Raw genomic sequence first — 18341 nt, forward strand, 5'->3', positions numbered from 1 at the left:
CCCATGTGTTGATCTATCAATCCCATTTTAAGATGAATAAACTGAGGCTGAGAAATAAGATGCTCAAGGTAACAGTAAAACTGTGTTTTTGTCTGTCTTATCTCAAAGCCTGGGTTCTTAAGCATCGTGCTATATACTTACACCAAAAATAACAAAGTAGGGCTACCTGGGAGCAACACAGAAAAAGGGTGAGAAAGTCAGTACATATGAATTCATAACCCATTAAGTATATTCATTCCCACGGCTTTCCACAGATTGGTGAACTGGAGGCTATTACAGGACTGCCGTTTTATAAGCCATCTAAAATGGGGGTGGGGGAGGGACTTGATGTTAGTTGCTTTATACATCAGATAAATGTTTATAGATTCATATTTATAATACACACACACACACACACACATATATATATATATATATATATATATATATATATATATATATATATAAAATGCTATTTCAAGTCCGTTCAATCTCTATCAAATCTGGCTTTATGAAGTTTAAAGACTTTGGAAATGATCACAACTCATGTTAATTAGAAAAATTCTTAAATAAAGTCAATTCCAGTTCAATTTAATTTTTAAAGGTGACAAATGCCAACCTGAAAGGCTAGTTTTAAATCTTTTGAATTCATAAGGATCCATAGATTTATCAGATTCTTAAAAAGGCTGGTAACTCAACGGGGATAAGAAGGGGATTTGTAAGAAGCGGATCCTGTTTCCAAATATAAAAAGTCATAAGTTCAGATCCCTCTAACTAAAGAAATGTGAATATTTAGGCAAAAACTGAAGTGAAGTTACTTTTAAAATATAATAAAATGTTTTCCTAAGAAATAAAAAACAAGAGGTAGAAAGACATAGTTTATATCTTGTTGTGAGAGCAAATGTTTCAAAAGGGCCATAAAAGCATTTTACATGAACATAATTTTAAGTGTTCTAGGTACAAACCATTCTTACCAACTTGTTAAAACATACCCCCAAAAGACTTCATGGCAACATTTGTTTAGTGAAGTCTCATTTTTCAGGCTATTCAAGATGTTTTCAGAAATTCAACCAGTTCTCCAAATTCAAATAAATGACGTTTTACTAATACCACCACTTTTTAAAATTTTTATTTTATTTTATTTTATTTTTTTACTTTACGTCCAAGTTAGTTAGCATGTAGTGCAATAATGATTTCAGGAGTAGATTCCAGTGATTCATCCCCTGGAATATATAACCCCCAGTGTTCATCCCAATAAGTGTCTTCCTTAATGCCCCTTACCCACTTAGCCCATCTCCCCATCCACAACCCCTCCAGGAGCCTCAATTTGTTCTCTATATTTAAGATTCTCTTATGTTTTGTCCCCCTCCCTGTTTTTATATTATTTTTGCTACCCTTCCCTTACGATCATCTGTTTTGTATCTTAAATTCCACATATGAGTGAAGTCATATATTTGTCTTTCTCTAATTTCGCTTAGCACAATACCCTCTACTTCCATCCACGTTGTTGCCAATGGCAAGATTTCATTCTTTTTGATTGCTGAGTAATACTCCACTGTGTGTGTGTATACATATACATATGTGTGTGTGTGTATGTATGTGTGTGTGTGTGTATATATATATACACACACACACACATACATACACACCACATCTTCTTTAACCATTCATCTGTCAATGGACATTTGGGCTTTTTCAATACTTTGGCTATTGTTGATAGTGCTGCTATAAACATTGGGGTGCATTTGCCCCTTCAAAACAGCACACCTATATCCCTTGGATAAATACCTAGTAGTGCAATTTCTGGGTCACAGGGTAGTTCTGTTTTTAATTTTTTGAGGAACCTTCACACTGCTTTCCAGAGTGGCTGTACAGTTTGCATTCCCACCAGCAGTGCAAAAGAGATTCTCTTTCTCTGCATCCTCGCCTACATTTTGCTCTACTGAGGAACTTATATTCAGTAGGTGAGGTAAGTTACTCTACTCCAGATAAGCATTCTTTTATCAATGAAAAAAATCCATTCTTTTAATTTCATAACTCATTTTAACATTGCTGGGAGAAATAAAACTAAATAAAAGGACAGATATACCATGTTTATGAATTGAAAAACCCAATATTGTTAAAATGTCAATTTTTCACAAATTGCTTTATACATTAAACACACTTTCAATCAAAATCCCAGCAGGAATTTTTTTTTTTTTAGAAATTGACAAGCAAATTTTAAAGTTTCTATGGATATGAAAGGATCAAATATAACCAAAGCAATTTTGATAAAGAACAGACCTGGAGGGCTTACACTACCTGATTTCAAAAGCCATCATAAAGCTATTGCAATCAAGACAATGGCATTGTCCTAGGAATAAACACACAGATCTCTGGAATAAAATAGAGAGACAAGAAATGTAGATAGGGTCAACTAATTTTTGATAAAGTTGCCAATTCAACGGGGAAAGGATTATCTTTTAAGAAATGGTGCTAGAACTGAATTTTGCTGAAAACAATGAATGTCCACCTTTACTTCACACTGTGTATAAAACTTTACTCAAGATGGTTCATAACACACATAGAAGCAAAACATATAAAATATTTGGAAGAAAATAAAAGGAAAAAATCTTTACAACCTTAGGGTAGGCAAAAATTTCTTACATGTGACTCAAGAAATTGATAACCTGGACTTTTATCAAAATTAAGAACCTAACATCATTAATAAAACTAAAAGCTACAAACTATAAGGAAATATTGTCAATATATATATTTAACAAAGGATTTGTATCAAAATATATAAAGAATGCTTAAAACTCAGTAAGGCAAACACGTGATTTTTAAAATGGGCAAAGTATTTGAACAGACACTTCATCAATAAAGATATACTAATGGCCAACAAGCACATGAAAAGATGTTCAACATCTTTAATAATGACGGACATGCAAATTAAAATTATATCACAAAATCGTATCACTACACATCTACCAAATTAGCTAAAATTTAAAACAGACTGACAATACCAAGTGTTGACAAGGATATAAAGCAACTAAACCCCCGTACATTACTGATGGGAATGTAAAAACCATAATCATTTTGGAAAACATTTTGGAAGGTTCTCAACACTTGCATTTCTAGGTCTTTACCCAAGAGAAATGAAAATATATGTCCACTGCTATAAAACTATAGCAGCTTTATTCAATAAGAAACCAAAACAGGTAACAACTCAGTATCAGTAGACATATGGCTGAGCCAATTATGTTATTTCTTTTTTTTTTTTAATGTTTATTTGTTTTGAGAGAGAGAAAGAGAGCACAAGCAGGGGAGGGGCAGAGAGAGAGAGAGACTCCCAAGAAGCAGGCTCTGCACTGTTAGCACAGAGCCTGATGCAGGGCTCGCACTCAAGAACCATGAGATCATGACCTGAGCTGAAACCAAGAGTCGGACACTTAACCACCTGAGCCACCTAGGCACCTCCCCCCCACACAATTATGTTATTTCTACTACTCAGTAATAAAAAGAAACAAACTACCAACCCCCACAAACACAGCTGAAACATTATGCTGAACAAAAGAAGTTGTACACAAAGGTAGTATATATTGTATGTTCCCATTTATATGAAATTCTAGAGATTTTGGTTTTTTTTATTTTTTTTATTTTTTTTAACGTTTATTTATTTTTGAGACAGAGAGAGACAGAGCATGAACGGGGGAGGGTCAGATAGACAGGGAGACACAGAATCTGAAATGGCTCCAGGCTCTGAGCTGCCAGCATAGAGCCCGACGTGGGGCTGGAACTCACGGACCGCGAGATCATGACCTGAGCCGAAGTCAGACGCTTAACAACTGAGCCACCCAGGCGCCCAAAAATTCTAGAGATTTTAAAATTGACTGCAAAGTGGCAGAAAGGAACTTTTTAGGGTGAGGGAAATGTTCTCTATCTTGATTGCAGTGATAAGGGTGGTTACAGACATGTATATATTTGCCAAAATTCATCAAACTGGTAACGTTAAATGGATACATTTTATCATATGTAAATTGTTCCTCCATAAAATTATTTAAAGAAAAAACTATTTTCCTTTGTCATATTCATATCATGCAATGCCAATTCCAAGGAGAAACATTTTTTTTCTTTGATTCATGGGTATGGTATCAAAAATAATCTCATCTACACTGTTTTAACTGAATGAGAAACATAATTTTAGTATTTATTAACCTCTCTGCTCTCCCTCTCTCACTGCCTCACCCTTCATATCCAGTTGAACTTTAAATTTCTTGAAAGCTTTTTGCTCTCTTATTTCTTATCACATACTACTCCTCTGCATTCAATAAATATTTGTGAAACTGAATCACAGATGGTCTTTGTATCCTGTATTACTTTCATCACCTAGTGTTATTCTGGTAAAAGACTAAAATTAAAGCCTTCATATGTCATAGGATTTTGTCTATTTTATTTTTTCTCTCACTCATTTTTAACAATCTTTTTTCAATCAAAATAGTATTCAAGAGCCCAATATGTAAAATAGACTACATTTATAAGCTCAAATTTATAACATTTAATAATAAAATCAACCATGAGAACATAAGTTCATCTATCACTAGTACCCAACAGTCAAAAGTAGTTTTTTTAATATGTGAATATGTCTTTTTATTTTAGTTTTTCAGTTATTAAAAAGGAAACTCAGATCAAATATTAAGAGCAGGGGTCATTAAATTAACATCCAAGGGCCAAAGCCTGCTCACAACCTGGTTTTGTACAGCCCTTGATCTAACAATGGTGTGGGTTGTTTTTTTGTTTTGTTTTGTTTTTTTACATGTTTAAATGGTTGGGGAGGAAAAGAGCATTTTTTGATATGTGAAAATTATATGAAGTTCAAATTTCTGTGTTCATAAGTAAAGTTTTACTGGAACACAGTCACACTCATCTGTCTATGGCTACTTATTTGCTAAAATGGCTGAGATGAGTAGTTGCAAAAAAGACTATATGGTCCACAAGTCTAAAATATTCATTTTCTGGCCCATTACAGAAAAAAAGTAGCAGACTCCTGACAGAATTCCAGGAGGACCTGTGGAAAACCAACTTCATGGAGTAGAGTTTAGAAACTATGTGGAACAAATTATATTTTCCAAAGATGGCCACTGCAATATTTTTCCATCCTATTTGCTCTTCTACAATGTGACTTTCTACTCTCTCACCAAGAGAAGAAGTCAAATTTCTATCCTTTGAATACGGTCTTGTCCTGGTGACTTGCTTGGCCAAGATAATATGGTGGAAGGGACTCCTGAGACTTCCAAGACTAGGTCATAAGAAACCTTGCAGCTTCCTCCTAGGATTCTTGGAATGCTCCATCATGGGATGCTTCCTCTGAAAACCATGCTGTGAGAAACTTGAACCTCATGGAAGATCCAAGTATAGGCATATGTGCCTACATCCCCAGCTGAGCCCCAAGTCAACAGCCAGCTTCAACTTATATCCATGTGGGAGAGCTATCCTGGACCTCTAGCTCAGGTAAGACTTTAGATGACTGCTGCCCCAACAGACATCTGACTGCAACTGCATTAGAGCCCCTATGAGAGAACCACCCCTGGGTACAGTCAACCCATATAACTGTGAAATACAATAATAAATGCTTCATATCAAGCCACTATGTTTTGGGGTACTTTGTTATAAAGCAACAGATAACTGAAACATCATTATACTAAAACAAATCTAGGAAAGTTTCAGATGAGAAATTCCAGACTTCTGATTCAAGCCCATGCGTATCATCAAGTCAAACCCTACCAAAGCCTCTTGCTAACCCTAGGTGTTCTGGAAGTAGTTAGGGATAAAGGAAGTAAGTGGGAAATAATACTCTAATGGAGTCACTGTGATTTCTTAATCTATATATATATGCATTCCAATTAGGCTCAGTATTCCCCCAAAATTCCGCCAATAAGCCTGAATCTTAACAGTCTGAAACTCTCAAAAAGAAATGAAAAACAATTTTGCCAATTCCTAAAATTATATCAGGCTGGGTAGAGAGACAACTTTTACTTTTCATGCTATAAGTGAATTGGTAATTATAATATTCATTATTTTTTACCTGATAATCTAAAAAATGATAAGTGAACTTAGATGAAATGTACTCAATTATCAATATATACCTAAGTATCAGTATATGGCAGTTTACCTATAAAAAATATGGACTTAATAAAAATCCATATGCTATTCTAATTGTGTCACCTGCTCCTGCTCCAAAGGGTGACAAGAGTCATTCACTCATATGTTTCTGATATATGTCATTTAAATATAATATACTCCTTAGCCTAGAAAATTTAATTACACTCAATATTAACATCTTATAAAACCCACACAGCATATTTTGAATAATACTACCTTAAGCTTTTCAATAATATTACCTTAAGATTCAAATTTTAAAGAATAAGTACCTAGTATATGTTAGGTACCCTACCACACTCTGGGGATATATCTTTAATTGGTGTAAATTTCATTCAAAGAGATCAGTGGTGGCTCTGAATCATTAACCCTTTGACATTTCTGAGAACCATAATGCATTACAGAATGGTGTGTTTATTTTATATCTAAAGGGATATTACCAGAACACTTAGGATTCCTAATTTTTTAATTCAGTAATTATTTCCAAGATTAAATATTTATTTATGTGACTATGATTCACACTAATATAGAAAACAGTTGAACAGATAAAGTGTCTTAAGAGGAAAACATTCCAAACTTTAGTGGCTTCAGCCAATCTTACAAGAGTGCTTGACCAGTTAGTGATGCCTACCACAGGGGGTGCCCGGTAGTGAGAAATACCTGGGCATTTGCCAACTCTGACCAGTTTCATGCAGTCTCCTCTCATCAGATCTCCCACTAAGTCCCTTCAGAGACTCCCATGATAGGGGCTCCTGGGTGGCTCAATCAGTTAAACATCTGACTCTTGGTTTTGGCTCAGGTCATGATCTCACAGTTCATGGGATGGAGCCACATGCTGTCAGGACAAAAGCCTGCTTGGGATTCTCTCTCTCTCTGTCTCTCTCTGCCCCTCCCCTGATCGTACTTGCTCCCTCTCTCTCAAAATAAATTAAAAAAAAAAAGACACCCATGATAGAACTTCCACCCACTCTTAGAAAGTAACTCTTCCCTTTCATTAGCCAGTCTTTCCCACTGCTGGAGTCTACTCTCCACAGATAAACTTTGACAAGCCCCAACCTGGTATAAATGTCCTGGCCCAAAAAAGGATATACCCCTAACATCAAGAATTCTTGGATAAGCCATATTTTGAGATAGAAGAGCTTAGATGACAGGTGACCAAACCTTGGTAGAACACAGGAGAGCCAAGATTTGAAATTAGACAATCGAGCACCATAGTATCTACACTTAATCACTGAATCTGGCACATGTTTGCTGCCATTTCCACAACATGAGCTAAACTGTATCTTCCGTCTTTTAGTTCACAATTATGAGAATTCATTATTAATAAAAGCAAAATCTCCATACAGGAAATATTATAATTTACTATTTTTTTACATTTTTTAAATGTTTTTATTTATTTTTGAAGGAGAGAGACAGAGCATGAATGGGGGAGGAGCAGAGAGAGAGGGAGACACAGAATTCGAAGCACGCTCCAGGCTCTAAGCTGTCAGCACAGAGCCCGATGCGGGGCTCAAACCCACAAACTATGAGATAATGACCTGAGCCGAAGCTGGACACTCAACCGACTGAGCCACCCAGGCGCCCCTACAATTTACTATTCTAGCATAGCAATTATGACATCACAGAACCTTTCATTCAAAATTTGTGCATTTCCTAATTGACACATCAATAAACATGTTAATAAAAGCTTTATATTTATTAGGGAAAAATTGTGGGATAGCAATACTCTGAAAAACAATTTTGAAAATGACAATTCATATTCCTGTGCTCCATATAGTCTTATAATGAAAATTTAAAAGTATTTGAACATAATTTAATGGAATGACTATTATTAATGTTAAAAATACACACTAGCAGTAACTTTTCCAACTCAGAATCCATAACAACAATGAATCCCATTCACATCCTGTGTAACTCCATGGGGATTCTATGGGGAAAGTTTCCATATATGGTCATTTATCCCCATAGACTCCCCATGGTTTATACAGGATATGAATCTGGTCTATTGTGACAATGAAAACAACAGATCACTGAATTGTAATGTGTAATTTCTGCTGAACAAACTATAGACTAACAATTAGGGAAACCAATATTCGAGTGAAAATAAGTAATCTGAGAATTTAAAAATAACCACTGAGTATTTTTATTCCATTTCTATATTAGCAGAATAAGCACATAAATAATCAGAAGAAAAAAAATTAAATCCTAAGTTTAAAATATTTTCTTGATACTAAAAATTAAAATATCAACTATTAACAGGCAAGAAACCCAAAAGAAAAAATCACATCAGAACTTATATTGTCAGAAGGAAAGAAAAGATAATATAGTAAAACAAGTCAAATGTTACATGAGCTTTATTTAGTTTCCCAGGCTCCTGTATGACCATGCCCTAACATAAACCTCAGTTATCTATAATTATTTTCCCATATTTGTGACATTAGCATCTGTGGCATTCTACTTATCTAAAGTTATGTAGAATAATATTTTTCTTTTACACTCACTGCTTGAGTGCTGACTTAGAGGTAAGTTTTTGTGTGTATACTTAAGTATTTGTACTTTTGCTTTATATAAGATGAAAGCATCTAAAATCCAATACAACTAAACACTAACAGTCAGATTAAAGCCGTAGGAAAGGGAAATGGCTGTGTACCTAAATTATCTTGTTCCATATGACAGAAACTAAAAAGATAAAAACAAAATATAGTACTAGAATGTCAAACATACTAACAGCAAAAACAGCAGTATCTGACACAATTATTTAATAAGAACTAGGACTTACATTGAAAAATGGTCCAGTTGTGAATAGTCATTTTAGAATGAACACGGTAACTATTAACGTCTCAACTGATTCACAAAAATTACACCAAAACAATAGACCCAAGTTCAATCTCATGTATGAGTAGGTGTCAAAAATGGCCTGAAATGCATGTTAAAAAAAAAAAAAAAGGAGTGTGACTCATTTGTTTCTCTATCAAAGAAATGACTGTTTAATTATATAGCTTCTTGGTGACCTAATATTGCTAGAGTATATTCATTTGACTATCTCCCACACAATGGCTCAAAATTTGAGATAATTACATTATTCTTAAAAACACAGTACCACACTCACTACTAAAATTGAGAAGCTGTCAGTCCCAACTTAATGCCTTTATCAGTAATGAAAACAAAAGGCAACAGCTGAACTTTGGGTGTCCTTCAAAGACAAATCACATGGGACATCACAAATCCTTTCCAGCATCCACCTACCTACCTAAGGTGATGTAGACATCCACAGAATGGCAGGGCCAGCCACACCAAAGCTAAAGAGAACTGACTTCCTGACATACACAGCCACCATTTCCCCATCACCACTAAGCTCACAAAATCCTACCACTTTATTGGGACGTTAGTGATTTCTTTTTCCCTTTACAGATGTCCTAGATGTTCTTTTCAATGTATTATGACTATAACAAAATTTGGGGACGAGGGATTAAATAATACTATTTGCCCAGAGGCATGCTGTTTCTCAAAAGGAAAGATATTGCTCTCTTCACTGGACTAATGAGGCAGGTTCTTTGGAAGACATATTAATGTGTTAAACCAGGGTACAATTCCCACCAAAGTACACCTTAAATGGTACCCTTGAGGACTGAAAAAGATACAAATGTGGGAGGGGAGGCAGGAGGAGGACTGAGCTAGGTAAATGTTAATTGAATAAATGTTCACTGTACTGTAAGTATTTACACTTTGGAGAATAACTGGCTTTATCAAGAAGAACGTAACCAAATGACAGCAGTATAAAACCAGTTTTCTTTATTCCATAAAGAGAAAAGATGAAAAATTTCTGCCCCTTTATAAAACTTTAAAAGTAAAATTGTCAAAATTTTGTGGAATTTAATTTATTGATCTTAAAATGTCATTAAATCAAATTTAGTACCAAAAATATGCATTTTTAAGGACTATTCTCCTCAACAAAACTTTACTGATAGTGCTTTTTTTCTTAAACTTAAATTATTCTGGCCACAGAAACTAAAACTGCATTTCCTCAAAGCAGATAGAGAAGACATACTATTCCCATTTTTAGACATGGGAAATTACAGTAAAGGAAAAGCTCAGTGAAATACTTCAAGATGGTAACAGAGCCACAGAAGCTACACTTCCTGCTTTGTAAGGATTAGTGCACATATAACATAGAACACTTCCATTTTTTCCAGTGGGCCCAAAACAGACTGTGCCCAATCTACAAAACTATGGAGATTCAGATCCACTAAGTCAGAAAAACTGACACTGGCATTGTTAAAGGTATTCACTAGAATGCTAACAGAAGACATTCATTAAAACAATGGAAGACAGGGGTGCCTGGGTGGCTCAGTAGGTTAAGCTTCTGACTTCAGCTCAGGTCACGATCTCATACTCCGTGAGTTCGAGCCCCGCATCGGGCTCTAGGCTGATGGCTCAGAGCCTGGAGCCTGCTTCCGATTCTGTGTCTCCCTCTCTCTCTGACCCTCCCCCATTCATGCTCTGTCTCAAAAATAAATAAACATTAAAAAAAATTTTTTTTCAACAATGGAAGACAAAGCATTTATTAATTCTGATGCCATGGTTATTTAAGTTTTCATATTTGAAGAACAAGAGTCTACTCTTCCAGGTAAATTTGTTTGTCATTTTTAAGGCTTTTGTATGAGTATGTTGGAGGGGAAGGGCCTTTTTGGTATTTATACATTAAACAATACTATTTTAGTGAGACAGAACATGTTATAACGTGATACCAGCTACTGCAAATTCCTGACTACAAAGGTCTGAAACATAAAATCAACTTACTCTAGTACTTGAAAATGAGGACATCGACATTTCCTTCTCTTATAGGCAAAGAGCAAGGAAAAGAGAAAATTTACCAGAGCCATTACACATGACTCTACAAGCAACAGAAGTCAGAAGTGATTTCCTTTTGACTGGGAAAGGTCATCACAAGGGAACTTTCTGAAGTAATAGAAATATTCTGTATCATAATCTGGGGCGTGGTTCCATGGGCATAAGCATAGGCAAAAATTTACAGAGCTTTGACTTACAAAGCTGACAGACACTTTGAGTTACACATTTTATCCTTTGTAAACCATCCTTCGATTTTAAAAGTAAGAGCATCCAATAAAAGCAAAGTAGTACAATCAGAAATCAAAAATAAGAATAATGAAATCAGAATATGTTAGAAAATAATGACCTTTCCAGGATCTAGCACAGCATTGTACACAGGGTAGATAAACAAGTATTTATTACAAAAATTTAGTGAGAATGTCTTAGTTGGTCTTGAAGATCCCTTCTGAACTAATGAGAACTTCAAATGTGGCTTATTTTTCTGAATATTCTAAATATGGACAGTTTCAGCCTGTAAGGCCTCCAAATGGCAAAAATTAAAGGCCTAGAAAGCTAATCTCAAAACATTAGTTGTCATAACTCTGAGTACAGATTTAGGGCATCTCCTTATCAAAAAAGAAGGCAGTCCATTCTCAACACTTAATGACCACTGACAGTATAAACCTATCTGTGGTCTTGTAGTGATAAACAAGAAGCAAAACTTAATACTCAATTAGGTTTAAAAAAATGCAAACATCTGCATGATGGTGCTCTGTCTTCTGAATGGTATTCTGTCTGTTCAGTAATCCGGTAGCTCCAGAAACCAAAAGCAACCAGCAGTTTTCAAACATATCACATAGCATATGGGTGACATTATTAAAAGATCAAGTTTGATAACCAGGCAAGGCTGTGTCTGCTAGGTAAATCTGGCCAGACAATGTTAGAGTCCCTAGTCCAAGAGCCCAAAGACTCCCACATGAGCTTCAACTTCTATTTTCACCTAAAAAAAGTATTAAGACTAATTTCCCTTTAGTAAATCTCTCTGTCCATACCTAAGTTCCTACATAAACAAAATTCCATGACTAAAATGAAACTGTAGAAGGTCTTTTCCACTTAATAATCTGTTCCTACTTGTTGGGTGACAATAATTCTAATTGTACCATTAAGTGAAAATTCAAAAAATATTTTTTAATTTTTAGAAAATAATATTGTCATATGCCGAATGGAACATTATGTCTCACTGTTATTCTTTCTTGACCTTGATTAGTCAGTGTGGTTAATTTCAGCAATGAGAAGCTTCCATGTGAAACAACAAAAATAATCCTTTAAAAAGCCAATCAAGAAACAAAAAAAACCTGAGGATTATAAGCTCTCCTGAAATACAACTATTCTAGAATAACCATCAGCTGCACACAAATAGATGCAGTGATCACCTAAGATCAGAAAGAAAATGCTGGATTATAAATTCTTAAGAAATGCATTTCCTAAATTGCTGCCCTAATCTTCTTCTCCCCACAAAGGTAATATCTTGCCAATTTTTAATGTTCTGGGCTAGCAGGTTGAGTCTCTTCAGAAATACTTAACTGTCACCTTTCCTTATGGATAATGACAAAATATTCTGCACAGCCTGAATAACTGCGTGGACAAGTTATATTATTCTATATCCAACATTAAATAATCCTCAAATTAGTTAGGCTAATACCAGTTATAGCTGTCTACAAGTGCTGTCCAGCCCAGCCCATTGTGCAGGGCCTGCTCTGCACCACAGCAATTTCATTGTATAAGTTTTAAGACAGATACGATGCTGCTAGACTGTGACGTTAGCCAGCATATCAACATTGAAACCATTGTGTAAAAAAAAAAAAAAAAAAAAAAAAAATCTTTACTATAAAGCTTACTTCTTATTCTTTAAATCTGCATATAATATCTACTCCTATGCTTCTGTAAAAATATGGAGGAAGAGGATATAATGACACCTTTTTGTCCTTTTAAATAAAAACTGTAAACCCTTTTTCCCTTTCTAATAAACACTATCATTTTAGATCCTCCCAGTTTCTACTTTAGGGTTTAAGGACTATTATAGAACCCACAACAATAGATCGGTGACAGACTTGATCCCATCAATTAACACGTTCTGGGGAGACTGCCTGGATTCCTGTCTTCCTTCCTCCCTCTTGAAGGCCTGGTTTTGGCCACACTGACATCCCTGGCCTTAAGGATGAATAACCCAGTTAAGGAGGAGTCCCTTCCCTGAGACCAATTCCTTTGTAATTAGAGCCAAAATACAAAGTCTATTAATGACCTATGGCAATGTGATATGAAGTCCAAGCCAACGAAACCATGACAGCAAACAGATTTCTGAATAGCAAAGAAGTGGGATCCATTTACTTACATGAAGATTCAGTGCCAAACATGGCTGGCTCCAGAGGCTGCTTTAAAAAAATCAGAAGAAAGAAAAAAAAAGGGAAGGAAATAAAATCGAGGAGGGTGTACGCGGGAGAGTGAAAAGATGAGCCGCTACACAGCAGGGGTCATGAAGACACACAATGCAGTCCAAGCTGTGTCCAGCTGCCAGATTCTCCTCTTACAAGCTTCAGTGTTCTCCCGTGTGATTGAAAAGCAAGGTCTCCTACAGCACAAAAACCCGAAGAGCTGCTTGTGAAAATCCAATAAGGGAAGGCAAGCCAACGTGGCTCTTCTGGGATGCAGTGAGGCAGGACTAGGTAGCAGCAGGGGCACGACTGGAAGCAGCAGCAACAGCGGCTACTGCAATCCCCAGCCCTGCCGTAGCAGTAAGACAATAGCAGGGCTTATGCATACACCGATGACGTCAGAGACACTGCACAGACGGACTGCGCTGCTTGAGCCAGAGGCTCCAGGGGCTTCAGGGGAGCAGGCGATTCAAAGGGGAATTCCTTTGTCACAACATGGACAAGACCAAGAGCCACATATATATTCACCTTCCTGACAAGATCTTCAACCTGTAATACCAAGCACTAACAAGGACCTCAAAGAAATCTAAATATTGGCTTTACAGCAACTAACCACAAAGATATCATGAAGATCAAGATTCTTGGTTTCATGCAGCAATTAAACTTTTCAAGGGAATTAAGAATATCAGAAATGAGAAAAATAAACTGCCTTTAAAAATAACTACAGAACTCTTGTTTTTTCTCTACACTTATGGTAAACTGACAGATCAGAGGCTGTAAACTCAACCACAATTACGTGAAAATATGTATACTATTGCATACACATTCTGGGCATATTAATACACCCACAAGTATACCCATTTATTAACAGTAAAATAACAGTGCAAGTGCTTAAAACACTGTGTGGCACACAGTGAGCTCACAAACATCAGCAATTACATTATTAGTTATGTTGCAACTGTTATTCAGATGTGAAAACCACAGCTCTAGGAATATATTACCTACATATATTTCTCTTATCCCATTCCTTTGGCCTTATTTTTATTTTGCCTTCCTGTCCTTTTCTAGAGTAACTCAGTCATTTTAAGGCTGTGTGCACACAGGCTGTACACACCTGTGTGTCAGTGGGCACATATGACCAACAAACACATTTCTTTTTACTCTATTCTTACAAGGAAATAATTGAAGATATTGTTATTTTGTCACTTGATAAATAAAACTCTTCCTGCCTTTACTCTTAGAAATCTGTTTTTTAAACTAGAAGTCTATAGACTATCCAACAGAAGCAAAGCAAGAAATTTTGTATTAATGTTTTAAAAACACTGAAATGCACAAAAAGTGTGTGTGTGTGTGTGTGTATTCCCATAATCCCACACTTTTAAAATCATATAAAATAGGAGATTCAAGAGCTCAAGATTCCTCTCTATCCATTCATCCAAGGTATGTATCCAGTATTTTCTTAAGATTTACAAAGACGTGTCTTCATATAATATAGTTTTTAAACATTAAATTCTGATAGGAATGTGAAACTGTAAGTTAACATCTAAAAACATCATTAATAGCTTTTCTGGTCAGTATATGTGGATCCATCTCATCCTTTTAATAGTTGCCTAATATTCCATTGTGTGGTTATAGAATAATTTATTCAAGGTAACTTGACCTTTGCTTACTGAAATGCTAAACCAGTGCAATGATGTTACATAAGATAATGAACAAATATTTTGTTGTAGGAAAGAATAACAATAACTAATATTTACTGAATATTCACTATGTGCCAGGTACTATTCTGGGAAGTTTACATGAATTAACTTATTGAATCTTTGTAACAATCCTACAATGTAGATACCATTAATTTCCACATTTGATAAATGGTGAAATAATTTTCCAAGGTCACACAGGTACTGAACAATAAGCTGGGATTCAAATCTAGGTAGGTTCCAAAACATTTGCTCTTAACTGCTCTTCCATAATGCTTCTTGAGAATTAACAAATACTTAAAATTATATTTTAAGTATTCAACTAAAACAAAAGGAAAATAGATATCAACTGAAAATGTGGACAAAAATATTCTTAAAAGAGAAAGGTCACCAGAGAAAGCTAAAAATGACAGAAAGAACTATGCCAAAAATTGCAGGAATTAAGAAAAATGCATCCTCCCAAATTATCAGTCATGTTAACAACCAGTGGAGAATATCAATAATGGCATGAAGATATAACTGTAGGGAAGTACAAAAGGCAATACCCTTCAAAAGGGTTGAAGCCAGAATATTATCTTACGTAAGATCTATTTTAAATTGCATACCAGATGTTGTACATGAATAGTCACACAAACGGTGGATGGATGTGGCCAGAAGAAAGGCAAGAGGAAAAGTAGAATGAGACGATGATCTTGGATAAGAGATATTTTCCACCAGAGGCCACGGTCTATAGGCAGTAACTGCTTTGCCAAGTCATTGATGTAGCTCCTCTCAGCTCATACGTGAGGGTGTACATATGCATATGTAAATGCACTTTTCTGAGTGCCTGTATTTATTTCTTGGCACTGACTTCTGAGAGTAAGTTAAAGGCTGCAATATTTTGCAAGAAGTCAACTTTTTAGATAACTATACCAGGGTCACTATGTTAAAACAATAGATATCTCACTTGCCAGCAAAACTGTACCCAAATGACAGCCTCCGACTCCTATTAAGGTTTCTATAACCTCTGGAGGCCTGAGGTATTTCTAAGTACTTTAGTATGTTGGAATCCATATCACTGAAGGCCCATCTTTGACAAAACAGATTCCAAAAATTTAGTTTACTATTTTTCTCTCCTCTAGGCACCTGGCATGAGCTCACAAAATGAAGACGAATTTTAATGTGTTGCCGAAAGAAAATATAATGAAATAAAACTGATCTGATGTCTTCCACACCCCTCAAAAAAAATCACATAATACATTCCAAGACCAAAATTAACTTTGAACTATCAATTCTGTCTAATTATGTCTATTTGCCTGTAACCTTGCCCTTTTTATTAGCAAAGAGAATACTGTTAATTTTAGTATAAAATTAGCAATGAAAGATCAATATTCAAAATGATTTAGTAGCCAAAATAATCATTATTAGAACACTGCTGATAAACAAAGACAGTAGTGAAAATCTTAAACTAAGTCAATAGTCACTTTTAGAGGAAACCCCATTCATAAATCACTCAACAACTTACTGTTGGGAGCTTACTGTTCTGCACTCTAGGGGTACAGCCAAGCACAAACTCCCTCCTCTGTGGAGCTTACAGTCTAGTGGGTGAGACAAACAAATATGTAATATGTCAGATGGCGGCATGTGTTACAAAAAAAGGTAAGAGGAACCCAAGGCTGAGGAATGACTGAATGTGAGGGTTATTAGTTCAGATAAAACTGTCAGGCAATACCACCCTTAAAAGATGACATTTCAACAGAGACCTGAAAAAAAGTGAAAAGAAACCACATGGATAACATGGAAACCCCGTGGGAGAAAGAGCATTCCAAGAAAAAAAAAAAAAAGATAAATCTATTCTTGAATCATCAAGAACCATTTTCTATTGGATGACAACCCCTTCAGTGCCATGATGATGTCATTAAGTGCAATATGGTTACGCTTCATGAACTGTGCTGACAGTAAAATAAATTCTCTTTTTCAAATCCAAAAGAATTCACTCTCCCATGAACTGAAAACATATGCGTTCTTCACTTCACAGTTTACTAAATATACCTATATTTGCAAATATGTAAATGGTTATAAAAATCACCATAGGTGACAACATCCAAAATAGCTTCCTACCTCATCAGACAACTAATTTAATTAGTTTATCTATTAATGTGGTAAGAACTTAAGCCACACGTTCTCTCTAGAGTACATACATAAACTAATTCTGAAGGTGTCATATCTGGAATTTCTCTGGAGCCATCTCCTTTGCTCACACTAAAGTTTTCTTAGTATTCCTCTTTTCTTAATTTTTGTAAAATGTTTATTTATTTTGAGAGAGCATGCACGTGAGCATGGGGGAGGGGCAGAGAGAGGGAGAGAGAGAAGCCCGAGCAGATTCTGTGCTGTCAGTGCAGAGCCCAATGCAGGGCTCGATCTCAGGAATCATGAGATCATGATCTGAGCCAAAATCAGGAATCAGATACAACCAACTGCACCACTCAGGTGATCCTCTTAGTACTCCTCTTGATGTCTGAGTAGCATGTTAAAGTTGTGTGTCTTTTGGAATACCATCTATACGTTTATAAAGTATTATCTAAAAACAGAGAAATGTTTTAGTGGCAATATATGACCTATAGAAAAATGAAAGAATCAATGGTTCTGTTCTTTGGGAAAAAGGTACAAACTTATCATTGAAAACATACTCCTTGTAAAACTCCCTGATAAGATTTTAGAAATTTCACTTCTTTGCATATGGCTATAAAATGTGTTTCTTCCTACTTCCACACGGTACCACACATACAGTGAGCCTTCTGAAAGTTGTCTATTTTATTTCTGAACCGTGGAACAAAAATTCTGGCACACTTACCTTATGAGAAAAAAAATTCAAAATACACACACACACCACCACCACCACTGCACACACATACGCACACGCTATTATATTGGCTTTATAGAAACTCTAAAATAGAAAAATATGGATTTACAGAAAAAACAGACTTGGGGCAAATAGTTACTTTAAAATGTCTTATTTTCAAAAAAATATTTACCACAGAACTCCTTTACATAGTGAGCTCCTAAAAGTTACATTTTAAATTGTCAATTTCACAAAAAAATCACAATTTGATACCATATTGTCAAGGATCCACACATACATCAACAGAGATCATTTATAGAGAATGAAAGAAGGGCTTAATCTAAATGCACACTGATATTGTCATTCCACTGGGTATGGAAGGTGGGTCTCCGCCCTGGTGGAAAATCTTCCAAAAGCCTTTGTTCCTTAGTTTAAAAGGAATCT

General features: G+C 35.5%; 1 protein-coding gene across 9 annotated transcripts in view; it reads right to left on the reverse strand.

The window, feature by feature from the left end:
* ST7 (suppression of tumorigenicity 7) overlaps positions 1-18341 on the reverse strand; it is a 247719-nt gene that overhangs the window by 179501 nt on the left and 49877 nt on the right. Inside the window, exon 1 of one of the 9 annotated variants that reach the window (XM_015067327.3) lies at positions 13340-14883. The exons of the other annotated variants lie outside the window; for them this stretch is intronic. Within the exon in view, the coding sequence (XP_014922813.1) occupies positions 13340-13361 (22 nt within the window). The 5' untranslated portion in view covers positions 13362-14883. Of the gene's footprint in view, positions 1-13339; positions 14884-18341 lie in introns of those variants that run through there. 9 annotated transcript variants of the gene reach the window in all.

This window comes from Acinonyx jubatus, chromosome A2 (assembly GCF_027475565.1).
Source record: "Acinonyx jubatus isolate Ajub_Pintada_27869175 chromosome A2, VMU_Ajub_asm_v1.0, whole genome shotgun sequence".
NCBI lineage: Eukaryota > Metazoa > Chordata > Mammalia > Carnivora > Felidae > Acinonyx > Acinonyx jubatus.